At 40.6% G+C, this 16,055-nt stretch overlaps 2 protein-coding genes across 3 annotated transcripts in view; one reads left to right on the top strand and one right to left on the bottom strand.

Annotated features, from left to right (window-relative positions):
- Window positions 1-16,055, top strand: part of apbb1ip.S (amyloid beta (A4) precursor protein-binding, family B, member 1 interacting protein S homeolog) — a 133,925-nt gene that overhangs the window by 46,662 nt on the left and 71,208 nt on the right. The window lies entirely within an intron of this gene.
- Window positions 1,290-10,778, bottom strand: LOC108719855. Its single transcript, XM_018269085.2, has 4 exons — window positions 9,536-10,778; window positions 5,631-6,169; window positions 4,550-4,616; window positions 1,290-4,049 (listed from the first exon to the last, which is right to left on the bottom strand). The coding sequence occupies exons 1-4, from the start codon at window positions 10,098-10,100 to the stop codon at window positions 2,533-2,535; spliced, it is 2,688 nt and encodes an 895-aa protein (XP_018124574.1). The 5' UTR covers window positions 10,101-10,778; the 3' UTR covers window positions 1,290-2,532.

Below are 16,055 nucleotides of genomic sequence, written 5' to 3'. Positions count from 1 at the left end.
TTATTATCAATATTATTAGGCACAACAAATTCCCCAGCCAGTGGCATGTAACCCGAAGTCTCCTAATTGTATGACACCAGCACGTAGATATTACCAAACATTTTGCAGACTATGCAGCTGCACTTCAGACCTGTTTGATGATGGCTCTTAGAGGCCACCTATCTGGTTTGAAATAAATGGGAAAGAGACCAAACATTAATCCATTACAGGGGCCCTATGCTATGGAAATATGAAAGTGAATGGGCACCAATAATGCAAACAAGCCTGGATTGTTGGGATTGTTATATTTCCCAAAACAGAAGCAGGATAACGCATTTTGTTAGTCCCCTTACCTGAGCAGGCAGGAAGGGGGAAGTGGAAGCTATACAGGTTAGGTATAGCTAGTGATAGGCTATTCACTTTAATAGATCACTCTAGGAGAGTTAGGTAGTTAGGACTATATATCTGAGCAGCTGGGACTCCACCAAGGAGTGTTAAAAGGGATTATGATCCCAGGTATTAATGCCCACTGACTAAGTGTTAGAGCTAGGGTCTAGAAAGACACCCATGAAGCTCCACTTAAGGTAAAGGCTGAAAGCTGGGAGCACTTCCGGTGATGCTGTATATTCTATCTTACCCTGAGGGGATATATACTGACCATTGGTGCTGTGAGTATATGACTTTCCACTGATGTTTTATGTGCCTGCTTATCAATAACTGAACTCCTATGTAGAGGATGTTCTTTAATTAATACATTCTATAGTTGCAAGAACTACTGGTGACCAATTATTGTGATCTGTATACAGTTACAGTTGTACAATACCCTGCCTCTACACCGTTGTGAGGGCTCACCCATTTAGAATACAAGGTCTCATCTGGAGCACATATTTGGGGTAAAGCTACTAGTCGGAGTAATGATGCTGCTCATTTTACTATAGCCTTACACCCTTGTTATGCCTTTCAAGACATGGGTAAATAAAATATAATTTACTGGTCTCCACATGCGCCTTTAGAACCATCAAAAAGATATATATATATATATATATATATATATATATATATATATATATATATATATATATATATACATTAAATGTCCACCGAATGCCTACTCTTTTATCAAACCAGATATGAAGTGATCATTGTATTGGTGTAAACTACATGAATGAAACAAGTTATTGTTATTTAGTTAAATACCCGTCTGTTTACTTACTCTAACGTTAACCTGTAACAGTGCACCACAAAATAACACAAAACAGATGTTTATGTATACACAGAGCTTTTAATTATTCCATAAAACAGGAGAGGAAAACCAGCTGTCCTAATGTGCTGTCTGCCAGAGGGCATGTAACAGATTGCTAAATTGCTCAGATGGACAATGTTTTGAGATACACACTAAATCAGGGGTGTCAAAATCTCAGCTCTACAGCTGTTTGCAACTATATTTCCAGCTACAGGGCATGGGGTTTCTACAATGAAGGCAATGGCTCCTTCCGCTTGTACCACCTAGCGGCTTGGTGTACATCTGATTAATGAGAGTGCTCATTAAGAGGAGTGCTCTAGTTAAGGAAATGTGTTTCCTGAGATGGTTAAGTGGGTCATACTGCTCCCTACTTAGTAGTTTCAGCAAACAAATAGAGAGGGAAGTGCCATTATTGATTGGGATGGGTGGTTCATCCACCCAACTGGGCCATGAGATGCCTATTCTACCTTCTCCAAGTTGTAACCTTGCTTTGTACGTGCCCTTTGTTGCCTACAGAAGGAGCAGAAACATCAATCAACATATAATTCGGGGTGGGGGAGAACGAATTCCGCTCATCTGTCCCAGATGGATAAAATATTCTCCAACTGTAGCTAAATATAAACTTCCTTTGGAAGTTAATTGACTCAAAATGAAAAATATTTGGCTAAACTCCCTTTGTTACAGATTTTATTGAACCAAGTACATGACCATTAATAAAGCAAACGACAACAAATAAAATTGGCTGGTATGCTTAACCCAACTCCCAGCCCCATAGTCTTCATCCATTTTAATAACTAATGTTTGAACACCTGGTTCTATAATGGGGATGTTGGGGTTGACTGAACATTCAACTAAATAATTTCCGTAGAGTTTTAGACATGCATTATGCCATTAAATCAGCAGAATGCACACTCTAAAATCCAAAAGTCCAACGCAAATAAGGTTTATATAATTTATATAGCTTGATGCCACCAAAGAAATAATATTTTATATAAAATATAAATATATATTTATGCAACTTTGAAAAAAATGAAGGGAGCAACCATACACTGGCCAGCAAAACAGGCCTGATCCGCCCTTATTTACTTCTTCTTACAAAAGTCAACAAAGTCCTTTGGTCCTCAGTTGTGCTTTTTTAACGTAAATCAAGGGGGAAAGTTACTTCCCCCTTCATCGTGCAATCCCTATGCAATGCAGGGAACCACTGCATTATAAATTGGATCCATCCGGATTCATTTGTGGTGTCTGGAATCTCTCTTCGTATGTTATGCCATAATTGTTGCAAATTTCATGTTGACCAATACACGCTTTTAAGAGGAAACCCAAAATATTGAAAAATTTGTTCCTTGATCGTGAGCAATATGGTTGATCCTCCCACGTATGCAATCAAGGGAAACTGATATCTTTGTACCATTCTGAACATCAAAGGAAAAGCGAAAGGACACACTGGTCCAGAGGCTTCCCTCCGGCATCTGCCCGCCAATTTGTTGTGCAACTGCTGCAGATGGTCCTTGGTCACTGATCAGTTTATTCAAGGTCAATTTTAAGATATTGCAGGAATGAATTAACTTCAAGTGAAGCGAAATACTAACTGTTCCCCGTTCAGCAAACATGAAATATTTATGGGCATACTGGCCAGAGGTCATGAGCTTTATAATTCGGTCATTTGAGGGATCCTGAAAATGCAAGAGTTTATTTCTGACGGCGCCTGTAGGCAAACCAGTACTGGACACTTTGGCTGTCACAGCAGTAGAAATTGCTGTTGGGATCCAAATCAGACTCAGTATACTTATGCCAGAATTCTCTCCAAAATAACGCACATTGCACTGTGCCGGAGATGTTATCTCAAAGCTTATGACATCACCGCTGTTGACCTTTCCAGCTCCAGATGCAGAAATTGAAGTGTCTCTGTAGTTGACTCCAGACTTGAAGATCTGCATTAGCTCAGAATTCGTACCATTTCTATTTATGTAAGAGATCAGTGAAAAGCCTTCTCGGACGCATGTTGGACCCATAGAATAGAGGGCTTGCTGGAAAACAAATTTTACAACTCCAGATTCTGTGAATTTGATGCTTCTCCCGTCATGCGACAAGCTTATCATATAGGGGTCTGAAACAGAAATTATTTTGAAAGTAGGCCTATAGTTGGTCTGATAATGCATGGCAGTGGACATCTGAGCAGTCATCGCAACAGCCCCAGTGTCGTGAGACAACCAGAAGATGCTCAAGGGGGTGTTAAGATCGTAGACATGTAGGTCTTTACTTTGATTGCAGAACTGGTTGGGGCTCTTTAGAAAAAGCGATAATGTGTGACCGGGTTCAACCTCAGCTGCACAACTTATACTGGTGCTCTGAAAATATTTCCCATCTGGCTGTTCTATACGGGAGCCGCTTAACTCGTATCCCTCTTCACTATTGTTCATTTTCAGGGACAGTTGAAGGAAATTCCTGCAGTTGTGCTTCACCGCAAAATTGAGGTCAGCCCACAGCAATCCATGTTGTTTAAATATTAACGTATTATCATCAGGGGAGAGAATTTCACATTGTTGCTTCTCCTTGATTTTCAGGTTGAGGCCCGGATATACCTGGGAATTCGTCAGCTTTGCTGAGGGCAAGGATACATTTGCCGACCATGACTCTGATAACTCGCTCTTGCTAGCGTAGCTACACACAGTATCACTGTCAGCTGTACATGGGAAGGATACAACTTCTTCTTCACACTCTGAGCAAGCCTGACATTCCTGCAATTCCTTATTAAAAAAGTACTGTTCCCCACAAAGTCCCAAAGCTGCATCCTTCTCTGCAACTCCAAGACATCGGAAGCCACCTGCAGAACAGAAAGAATTCAATAAAAAAGAATTTAATCGAGGATAGAATTTAGAAGAAAGAATGGAAAATGTAATAGTAGATGTGTATGGAAATATCATCTAAACATGAAAAGCACCTATAAGGTTCTACAGGGATCAATATAGTTCAGCAAAATATTACCTGGGTTGTTCTGTAAAATTTAAAACTTAGTTAATGATTGGCCAGAACTCTAATGGGAAAGACTGAAATCCTTCAATCGTTATCTGACCCATGATCATTCACTCCGAACCAGCCTTTGAAGCTGGTACTATAGCAATAAGTAACTCTGAATTACTAATTTAGTGAGAGGGAAGGTGCAGTTAACCATTTTGCACCTTCCTTATGTTACGGCTACCTGTATATCTCACTCTGCTGTGCACCTTTGAGTTCAAGAAAGGCAGGAGGTGTCCAATCCAATTTCACCAATATGGCACACATGCAGTTCTTATAGCAAATGGTCACAGCTTCTCAATATCTTACCTGGAGTATTTAAGCACTTTATCTTTTCTCCACAGATGCTTGGAGAATCCATGCATTCATCCCTGTCCTGTAGATCAATAAAATGAAATTCAATATTTTTATTTTAGAACGTGCCACAAAATTTGTGCAAATTTCTAGTAAAATTGCAGGGTTACCAGTGTTTCTTCGATATTTTTGTCTTAAAGGAATCCTTTAGGCTTTAGGTCAGGGGTTTCTAGACATATTGTATTTATCCCCTATCTCTTCTGCTATCCAGCATTAACCCATGCCCCCCCTAGCTTATAATAAGGTTAAACATGAAAACATTTTAGAGTGTACAGTTTCCCTTCTGTTATAAAGGTTCACAGATCTAGTGGCTACTTGGTGTGTCCCACCAATCATACTGTGTGGCCTGTGTTGTACATTCCCCTACTGCAAAGAGAAAACTCTGAAAGTGATGACTATTTTCTTGGGTGAAATGTCTAATTATGCTAGGGATATAAAATACCCCTTACTTGTGAAAAAGCAATAGTTGCACTTCTGCAATTCTGTGCAATTTAACAAGTTACTTTGTTCTAGAGTATATAAGGTGGAGCACAATTAAGCACAGGTCCTTTCAGAGCGATTCCCACCTGAGCAGGAAGGGGGAACTAGATTGGAACATAAGCTAAGTTGGCTATAGCAAGCGTTAAGATATACTCTGTTACAGGTCACACTAGATGTGACAGATAGGAGCAGGGTTAGCTAGCTGAGCAGCCTGTAGCTCCAACAAGGAGTAGAATTAGAGTCCTGGGTGCACTACTGGCCAGAGTAGGGGCCAAATTTACAGACCTACGGGCTAAAGGAGTTCACTTGGCCATACACCTAGAGATCCGCTCGTTTAGCGATTTCGTCAAATGATCGGATCTCTCCACGATAGCCCAAGAAACATTGTGTGCTTGGAAATTATTTTCAAATCTTAGCAACTATGAATTTCAGCATAGTGTTCACTGGGCATCCTGAGCTTCAGCCTGCTGTGATTGGTACAGCTGATTTCTACATACAAGATCAATTTATTACAGTTGAGCAGATGAACCTCAGTGGGTGCTTGGCTTTTAATTACCTGGCAAATGCGATCGTCAGTTTCAGAGCATTCAGACAGCTGAAAGAATCCAGCGGGGCACAGCGTACATTTCTCACACTGGGGCGGCATCTTCTGGAAATTACAAAATTCATCACTTTCACATTGGTCGCAGTCCAGCAAAGGCCCTCCGACATCTATGACTTTTGCATCCACATCGACCTTGTGCACAGAGTAGGTCTTCTGCAGGTGGTTCCTCGCCTGGTTCTGTAGTCCTTGAAGATGTGCTTCAAAATAGTTCTGAATGTCCTCCTGCAGACTCTGAAAAGACATTTGCTTGACTGTGTCAAACAAGATGCTGTACTGGACCTTAATCAGATCCATTTGTTCATACATTTTCCTTTGCTGCTCTATGATTTGCCGTTGCTGGTTAACGAGAAGGACCTGTTGCTCGGAAAGCTTTTGCTGCAGGTCAGTGATGGTCTTCTGCTGACTCTTCAGCAACTCCACAAACTTCTCTTGCCCCTTGGAGAGCTGCAGTTGTAGAATAAGAGCATCTTCTGAAGGCACCTCATTTTCTCCTGAAACATAAGCCAATACAAGATAAATAATAGGCACTGCACTCCAATGTAAATTTTTCTAAAGGTAGTGTTTTGTTGGATGTCTTCTTCAGAATACTACAGCTTATTTAGAATAGGTCCATAAATACTATCTGAACTTACAAAAATAAATATAAATGTATTTTTTACACGGAATTACATGGTGCCACCAATTAAAGGGAAACCATGATACTTGTGTGAACAGCACCCCCCCCCCAGGCTCACAGAGAGGTCCAACCCTACCTTGTTCCACCGTGATATGACTGGTTCTGGACACTGAAGTCCCTCTGCTTTCCATAGTGGGTGGTGCACAACAGATTCTCTAGAGAGCTGAGGGACTTCCAATCCACAACGGAACAAGGTGACAAATAGGTTGCACAACACTGTGAGCCTAAGGGGGATTAGTAAATGCTTTGTACAAGTAAGTGCTAGATGATCATAGCATCCTTTCCATACGTGTAAAACAAAAACACATTTCTTTTGGAAGTTCAGATAGTGTTTATGCACTCACTTTTTTTTACATAAACCCAGATAAAGCTTATCTCAAAAAGATGGGGGTATATTTTCAGTTTAATTTCTTTAAAATGTGCTTTCAGTCTCACAGGTCTGTGTACAGGAATGAAGATATGCCAGCGCAGCATAGGGTGAAGTCTCTCCTACAAAATTCTACTGCAATGACTGGATGCTTTGGAGATGTGTCTGTGCTGAGCATGAACTGAGCTTGTTGGGCCACCATTGGGTTACAAGAGTATATGAGCCAGAGCCCATCAGAGCATGTGAAGGTGCCATTGATCATACCTAAAAGGAGGAGGCTCGGAGGTAATAAGGCCACTGTACATTCTGTAAGTGGTTTCATAAAGTATCTCTGTGATCCTTTGAAGAATCAATGCCCTTCAGTGTTAGGTAACTGAGAAATGTGTTTTAATGAGATATAAATGGGAAATTCCAACTTTCATTAAGGGCTTTTCTTCTGATCCTAATGTTATTATATGTTGTTTTAATCTTCATGTTTGTTTTTTTAACAGTCTTAAAATGCTGCACCAGTTATAAAAGTCCATTGCCCTATTTGTAGTTTTTGGCCATGAGTTTTGGTTTTACGAATCTCCAAACAAAATGTTGACAATGTGCATGTAGAGGTGACTCTGATTTATACAATTTTATGGAATGCCAGCAAAGCACATGGTACCAAGGAAAATATCTATGTTGGCTCACACATGTGCACCATAATTTTGGCTCCTGCCATGTGTATTTATCCTCATTTACTATTATATTTACTCTCTACTATGCAGAACTATCTTCCCGCGTGGGTTACCGGCCCTACTACCAGGAGCTAGCGACATCAGACAGAACCATGCTGGGAGACCCAGTCACCTTAAAGAAGTAGTAACAGTATAGTATTACTGAACTGCACTCTTGTCCATATGGGATACCAATCCAGAACTAAAGAGAAACATTAAACAAACAGCCACTCAGTGAATCAGACAGGAAAAGGGCAACTGGATACATTTGAAACAAATTCTTCCCTTTGGACAAGGTTTGATTCCAGTAGAAATTCACCACTGAGCTGTGTAGGCAGCGTAATGCAGAACAGACGGGTATGCCAGGAATTGTATAATAAGATCATAGAAAATGCAGAGCCACAGACGTGCACCAGATGAAACCCTATCCATGCACTGTCCCTTCTTCTCACCAACATTATGTCATTGTGTTGTGCATTCACACCAATGTTCACTGCTTTCAATGGATGCTTCATTTGTACCATTCAGATGTTAATCATTTATATGTCTGACTTTTTCATTGGTATAGCTCAAATGGAAATGGAATATGCATAATGAGGTATCTCTTATCCCCTGGCATCCAGGGGGCACCTAGGAAGTTGCTGCAAAAGACTGCTATAATGGGTATAGGTAGGAACATAGGTAGGCAGAGTGGAGAAGATATAGTAGGGAAAGATGACAACAGCAGGTCAGGAAGGCAACAGTTACAATGTACAGTATATCAGTGTCCCCTAACCAATAGCTAGTCAACACAACTCCAAGCACAGTTCAGTAGCTATAGGCTAGATCCCAACTCCCTGCAAAACAACCAGCACCAAAGATACCTCAACCCCCTGCAAAACAGATGAATATTTAGTGATAAACTAGTTCCTATGAAGCTAACCAGAAATACTTGCTATATCCCCATTTGCTCCCATTTGCCACCTATTGGCCTAACTGTGCATACAGAATTCTTCCATCAGTATCCAGTATGCACACAGTGCTGCAAAGTTAATTGTAATGTTATTGTTCTGCATTAGCAACAGTCCATTTCGAGGGAGCAACTCTCAACCGCACAGCTCCTCTCTGTGCTACACATGTAACCCGCCCCCCACAGGCACACATACACCTAGAAAGCAGCACTTCTGAGGAAGTGACGAGATGCCACGAAACGCGTAAAGCATATGATCCAGGGTTTAATGTTGTTATGCACTGGATTTGTTTCAAGATAGACTATTAGAGGTGAAATTTTATCAATTAATATGCCTTCTCCTGTTGCTCCGTTTTTTTTTTATATTTCTACTTGTTCTGCATTAGCTCAGAAGGAGTAACAGCAGTAAAGGATAGAAGCTCTGCCTGTGTATAGGAATTCTCATGGCGGCTGTATATGCAGTGAATGGAGGAACATCCTTACGGTATATACAGTAATTTAATTATATTCTGTATTATAAGGATGGTTACCCTTTAAAGAGGTAGTTCACCTTTAGGTTAACTTTATGTTTGTTATAGAATGGCCACTTCTAAGCAACTTTTCACTCTTAATTATATCTTCTGACTCATTCCAGCTCTCAAATGGGGGTCACCGACCCCATCTAAAAACAAATGCTCTGTAAAGCTACAGATTTATTGTTATTGCTTTTTATTCCTCATCTTTCTATTCAGGGTCTCTCCTATTCATATTCCAGTCAACTCATGGTTGATAAGGCAATTAGGACTCTAGCAAGCAGACTGCTGAAATTGCAAAATGGAGCGTTGCTAAATAAAAAGCTATGACTACACACATCATATGATCCCATGAAGTGCTGGGAGGAGCAAGTCTACTGGGAATGCTGCTAGATAACACCTTTACAATCCCCGTTTATAATCCCTCCACCGAAGAACTCGCATGTACAGTGAGGTAACTAGATATTACTGGGCTCCACAACAAATTATTTTTCAGGCCCCCAAAATATCTAGAGGTTGGTTTGTTTTACCAATATTTATTGAAATTGTTCATTATTTAGGGAATCGTAGGGCCCCTATACCTCCTGGGCAGCCTCCCCCTGCAGTCGCAGGCTCTGCTTCTTCTGTAGTTATGCCCCTGTGCACGTACCTGGTTTGATATCGCAGGTGAGCTGGACCCCTAATGGGGCTGCTCCCAGTTCCGATGTTCCATGCTGAAAGTCCGGCACCTCCCCAATGAAATGAGCAGCTCTGTCGGACAGACGCACCATACCCTGAGAGTCTCGTTGCCCCTCCACCACCTGGCACCCTTCCCCAACACAGGGAGACCTGCCACGTGACTTCAGGCGGATCCTCAGGGGCAGTTTGCACTCTATGCCCTTGCAGTCTCTGCTGTTGTTTCCACTCAAATTCTGGTGTACTCCCCAGGTGTCTGTAGATCCTTGTCCAGTACCCAATGACTCCTCCCGGGCAGGGTGCAACAGATGAACTCTGCTGGGCTGAAGGAAGCTGCCACTGCTGCTGCTCTGGTGATGCGAGGGTCGGGAGTTTCTGCTTGTCCTGGCCGGGCACCTGGCTCCCACACAGTGCTTGTTAGGCTCACTCTCAGGGGGGCTGTTGGTGCAGGAGGTGCCCTCTGGACATCCCTCTGGGGAAACCTTGCTGAAGAACAGCATCAAAAACAGCCACCTCAGCCTTGCACTGGAGCCCAGCATGGTTCCCCTTGGAACCCACCCCAATAGTAGCAAAGTCTGCTGCACCCTAATTCTGTGCTCTGTTTCCTATGCAAGAAACAGCAAGAACTGATCCCTGTGTGCAAAGCAAAACTATTCCCAGATCAGCAGCATCCAGAGAGCAAACTGCCTGCCTACAGGACCTTTCCCTGCTGCTAACCATCCACTTTCATGTGTCTATGAAAAGCATTCCAGCATGTGTTTGCAATTCCATAGCAGTTCCAGTGCAGAGTTGCTGAAGAGACGGATTATCTAGTGGGTGCACCTTAAATGCATACAAGTCCTCTGCACCCGCCGCTATGTCCTATTAATGGCTTGTCTACAGTTCAGAGAGCTCAGATTCTCCTAGTTAGGGACCTAAGCAAAGAACTGGCAGCCAGGGGTTGTAATGTTTAACATTCCTCAGACTTCATTAGCTTCAAATTTCCCAGGGACCTCCCCTTAACCTCCTCACCAATAATGCTATTCAGTAAAGCTATTCCTTTTTGTCTTTTTTATTGTAGATAGCATGCGAGCCACATACAGATATAGTGTGTGTAAAAATATATATTGTATATATGTGTGTGTACATTATATACAGAATATATACCTAATTAAGGGCTTGATTATGAAGCCTGTTAAAATGCGGATGTGTCAGTAAATGCTAAGCCAGGGGCGATCTTGGCTATTTTGCCACCCGACCGAGGCAACTTTCCTTATGCCGCCAGTTGAAAACCAGAAATTTGTTTCTTAAATTTACCAGGAGTGGCATTTTTGCCACCCCTGGTAACCAGGGGGTCCTGCATCCTGAGGGAAGTTTTTCAACTCGCTTCATTGGCACAGCGCCCCTGTTTTAAGCACAAACCATTTGTGTATTAAGTACCACTAGAGAGGGCAAGATGCTGCTCCAGCTAAGACCATAGTACAGGGAAACCATTGGAATTTTTGGGCTTTTTCTTGTCCAGCCAATTAATCCCTAAAGAAATATCTCATTTGCACTTACAATTGCCCAATTGTGACATAATTTTTGCAGTTTCATTTTTTTAACACCCACAATCCATTAGGAGTGTGGTTAACAATATATTTGATACCTATATACCAATATCTAACCGCTGTGTGAGTTGGCCAAGTGTGTTATGTTCCCAGGGTATATATTGGAAAATTATGTAATGATAATGTAATTTATACTTAGGGGTAGAGTCCTGCAGCGGGTCGGGTACCCGCAAAAACATGCGGAACCCTGCAGGTTGCAGATAGAAGTTTCGGGAGCAGCTATAGACGCTCTGGGTTTGCGGGTTGCGGTTCGGGTCACGAGTCTTCTCTATAGCGAGTTTTACTTCCAGTTTACAATGACAACACTTCCTTTTTCTTGATATTCTTTTCCTTATTGAAATCATGTGTTCAGGGAATTGTGGGGTTTGGAGGATGCCTTCTTTCAAGTACCCTAAAAGGCATCCTGCAGGAAAAACTGCCTGACTTCTGTCTGTCTACAGACAGAAAATTGACTCCAGTAGTGATGTGCAGGCTGGGCTGAAACCCATGAGACCTGTAGGCTGACTTCCACACAGCCTTTACTGCCAGCAGGCTGAACTTCACCAGGCGCACACCATGCCTGTGTCTAACTATGCCCCACTTCTGCCCCTAGTCATGGCTTGTTACAGTTTTGCACCTGTATGCTCCGCCCTTCCATAATGTCAGAGAGGGGCAGGCAGATGAAGGTGTATAAATACCAGTACTTGCCGGGTTAGGGTCGGGTGTGGGTGCCAAGCAGGAGGGCTAGGGTTGGGTGAGGGTTGACTTTTTGTTGATTGCTAGAATCTAGTAATGATTCATTTCTCATGTTTCTAAAATATGTAAAACATTTAAAAAAAATGTAAACAAAAACACATGGCTTTTGGGCAAAATTTTGATCAAAGATCCCCTAAATATGCAGCTTGATTAACAATAGTGGGTTTTGAACTCCAAACATCATAGCTGCATTACTGTGTCTCCAGGGAATCCCCCCTCGCTGCCACTTTGAGTGAATAGCTGAGAATGAGGTTAAATGTGAAGGACCCGCAGAGCCGAAGTCTTAATTTAACCTAATTATAGTGGCCAGGAGGAAGAATCCTTTCAACTCCTGGCCGCTGCTCCATGCTGGAATTAGTACAGTTCGGACCTGGAATCTTGATATTTCCGATATTTAAATGCTGTTGAATTCCAAGGCTGCTTCCATGCATTTTTTTTGTGTAGAGATAGGTCACTTACTTACCAAAACAAAAACAGAAGCCAAGAATAGGTTCATGGAAAAGGCTTCTATGGCTTTGCATTTAAATGGAAACACGTTTCAGACATGCTGACAGATCTGCCCCTGGAAGGACGGAGAATTTCCATTTTGCTTGCTTAAGGCTAAACTATGGAGTATTCAAATATTTCCAAGTATCACATAATCTGATTTGTTGAGCAAGTCTATAGCATTGAATTAAGTCTATTTCTCAGCATGGGTTTTTATAAACATACCCAGCCAGGGGGTAGTCATCCTTCTTATAAAAAAAGCACATTCCATTATACACATTCTGGGAAGGTGCTGGTTAAAAGGATGAAGAATATGTTAAACTGCTCCTACAAATAATTTATCTTCCCTTGGTGTTTGTCTAATGGACTTTTGTGTCAAGTGATTCATCTGATGTCCAACAAATTAGCCGATTTTTTACCTACAAATATTATAAACTTACTACAAACATAAATTCATAGTAAAATATTGAAGGTGAAGAAATTTTCCCAAGCGACCACCAGGTCAGCTATGGGATCCATTATCCACAAACCCTTTATCCAGAAAGCTCCAAACCTTTTTTTTCAGCTCAACCCACCTGGAGATTCAAATTTTGGTCACCCCCCCCCCCCTTAGCTAAGAACAGGAATTGCTATAGTATTGCTAAAAGTGACATATTTTATATACTCAATTTATTGCACCAGAAGTTTCAGCTTGTCAATAGCAGCAATGATCCAGGACTTCAAACTTGTCACAGGGGGTCGCCATCTTGGAAAGTGTCTGTGACACGCACATGCTCAGTGGGCTCTGAGCAGCTGTTGTGGGACATAACTGTAATATACCAGACTAGACTATATAGCTGGTGAACTAACATGCCAATCAGATGCATATATGCAAAGTGCCAATTTGGTGACAAAATTGAGTGCATATTGATGCTATTCACAAATAGTATTTGAACCTATACATGCTCCTCTCGACAATACGTGTGCTCTGATGAGTAGCCACTAATGGCTGTTAAGGAACGTAGCGAAATAGATCCTAATACCGATATTAAAAGGGTTGTTCACCTTTAAGTTAAGTTTTAGTATGTTATAGAATGGACAATCCTGAACAACTTTTCAATTGGTCTTCATTACTTATATTTTTTTATCGTTTTTGAATTATTTGCCGCCTTCTTCGGATTCTTTCCAGCTTACAATTGGGGATCACTGACCCCATGTGAAAAAATGATATGAAATAGATACCTTTTTTGGCAATCTAAGAGGATACTTCTATTGAGCTTTCAGAAGATTTCTGTTAGTTTTGCAAGATGACGCGTCTTCGTCAGTTCCAGGACACATAAAATAGGGGTTTTGCTATATACAAAATTTAGAACATTGGACATGTTATTCACTTTCATTGGCTCAGCCCTTTCACTATGTGATGTTGGAAATTACATGCCTTTTATGGCCACTTTGATGTTTCAGGTATTCATTTCAAGGTTTACCTTTAAAGAGTGATTGCCATCTGCTCACCAACAATTTCCCATTCTCAAAAACAATGTTTTTATTTCTTTTCAACATTAGAATTGCAGGCTTGATTTTTTTTTTACCAGAAAGTTGAATATTTCCAACAGTAGAAAACTATTAAACGGTGGAAGTGCATTAGGCTAAACTTTATCTTATGCTGAATATAACGTCTCAGACTGAACCTCTTACACTTCTGCCTGGGGCCTTTGTAAATAAATCTTTAGATAGATAGATAGATAGATAGATAGATAGATAGATAGATAGATAGAAACTGTAGATAGATAAATTGATAGACAGATAGAGATATTAGATACATAGAGAGATTCAGTAATTAGATAATAGAGAGAGAGAGAGATAATAGCTACATACATAGAGATAATAGATAGATAGAGATAATAGATGCATAGGGACAAATTTACTAAAGGGCGGATTTTTTTCTTGGAAGGCTCCGCCACACTTTGAGCAACTTTGCCAGACTAATTTGTAGTGCATATACAGTACTTATCACATCAAAATGCAAAGTTACATCTCGGCAGACGAAAGCTGGCAAAGTTTTGCCAGCAAAAATTCGTCAACGCAGGCATTTCGAAGCGAATGCTGGTAAAAAGGGTAATGTATTTGCAGAGTAACGATCGTTCTCCTGAGTGAAAAATCGACCAGCGTAAGGGCACAAAACTTCATTAGTGCTGAGCTTTTTCGCTAGTGAATTGTCATCTACGCCTTTTAGCAAATTGGCAATGTCCCTGCGAATTGTCTTTTTGGCGAATTTTCGCTAGCGACAGCCACTTCGTCCTTTAGTAAATCTGCCCAATTGAGAGAGAGATAGATACAGTAGTTGTATAAATAATAGGTAGATAGAGATAGAGAAAGTGATAATATATACATAGTGATACAGTAATTAGAGATAGATAGATAGATAGATAGATAGATAGATATTATAGATAGAGAGAGATAGATAGAGAGACAGAGAGATTGATAGAGAGACAGATAGATATTATAGATAGAGAGATAGATAAATATAGATAGATAGATATTATAGATAGATATTATAGATAGATAGATTTATAGATAGATAGATTTATAGATAGATAGATAGATAGATAGATAGATATTATAGATAGATAGATTTATAGATAGATAGATGATAGATAGATGATAGATAGATAGATAGATAGATTAAAAAGAGATAAACTAATATAGATATATGGAGCAATGACTGCTAAAAGAATATAAACAGCTAGCTAGATGGCTGATAGATAGATAGACAGACAGACAGACAGACAGACAGACAGACAGACAGACAGACAGACAGATAGATAGATGCACTTTTCAAGTAAATATATAGCCATATATTAATATATATATAGAGAGAGAGAGAGAATGAGAGAGAGCGAGACACACATAGTCAATGGGATGATTGGTTTTCAAAAATGTTTTTGTCAGGTCAAGTTTCCCTGCAGCAAAGGCCGTATGAGTTAAAGAGCTGGTACATTCCCAGGCGCTGAGAGTTAGGCAGACTACATCTGTACAACAGCTGTTCCATCTTGTCATGCAAAATCTCATTGTGAATGATGCAACTATATCTTTCCCATTTTGACACTGACACTTTAAGCTTGGAAAGATCCTTTTGCTCATTCTCTGGCAAATGCTGTATAATAATATATTTGGTCTGACAAGGTAGCAAAGCACAGATTTTCGACCCGGCAGGGTACACAGTACTGAAAAAAAGAAACTGCATATTATCTGGGATGTTATACTGGGGTCTGAAACAAGGCCTTCTGCAATTGTTTGCCAGTAATACTTTAGGCATGAGGCAGAGTTAAAAACATGCATATTAAACTCTATGGGGCCTGCATTTAATGAACTGTGAAAGGATCTGTAAAACTTTAAGTTAAAGACCCTTTACTGCCATGGCAAATAATTAAATGCCCCCCACAACAGGAAAATATGACTTCATATCAACTGTATATACAGGTATGGGTCCTGAAATCCAGAATGCTCGGGACCTGGAATTTTCTGGATAACGGCTCTTTTTGTCATTTGGATCTTCGTGCCTTTAGTCTAATTGGAAATCATGTAAACATTAAATAAACCCAAAAGGCTGGTTTTGCCTCCAATAAGGATAAATGATATCTTAGTTTGGATCAAGTAATTGATTCATATAATTATTACAGAGAAAAAAGGGAATCATTGTAAAAA

The sequence above is a fragment of the Xenopus laevis genome, chromosome 6S (assembly GCF_017654675.1).
Source record: "Xenopus laevis strain J_2021 chromosome 6S, Xenopus_laevis_v10.1, whole genome shotgun sequence".
NCBI lineage: Eukaryota > Metazoa > Chordata > Amphibia > Anura > Pipidae > Xenopus > Xenopus laevis.
Note: the sequence above shows the minus strand (reverse complement) of the source record. Positions and strands in the feature narration are given on the sequence as shown.

What these genes read in the sequence shown, in the direction of transcription:
- LOC108719855 (XM_018269085.2), bottom strand. Translation starts at nt 10,100, where the DNA reads ATGCTGGGCTCCAGTGCAAGGCTGAGGTGGCTGTTTTTGATGCTGTTC. An exon ending in CTGACGATCGCATTTGCCAG is followed by an intron (nt 4,617 to 5,630) that starts GTAATTAAAAGC and finishes ATTGATCTACAG; the next exon opens with GACAGGGATGAATGCATGGA. An exon ending in AAAGTGCTTAAATACTCCAG is followed by an intron (nt 4,050 to 4,549) that starts GTAAGATATTGA and finishes TCTGTTCTGCAG; the next exon opens with GTGGCTTCCGATGTCTTGGA.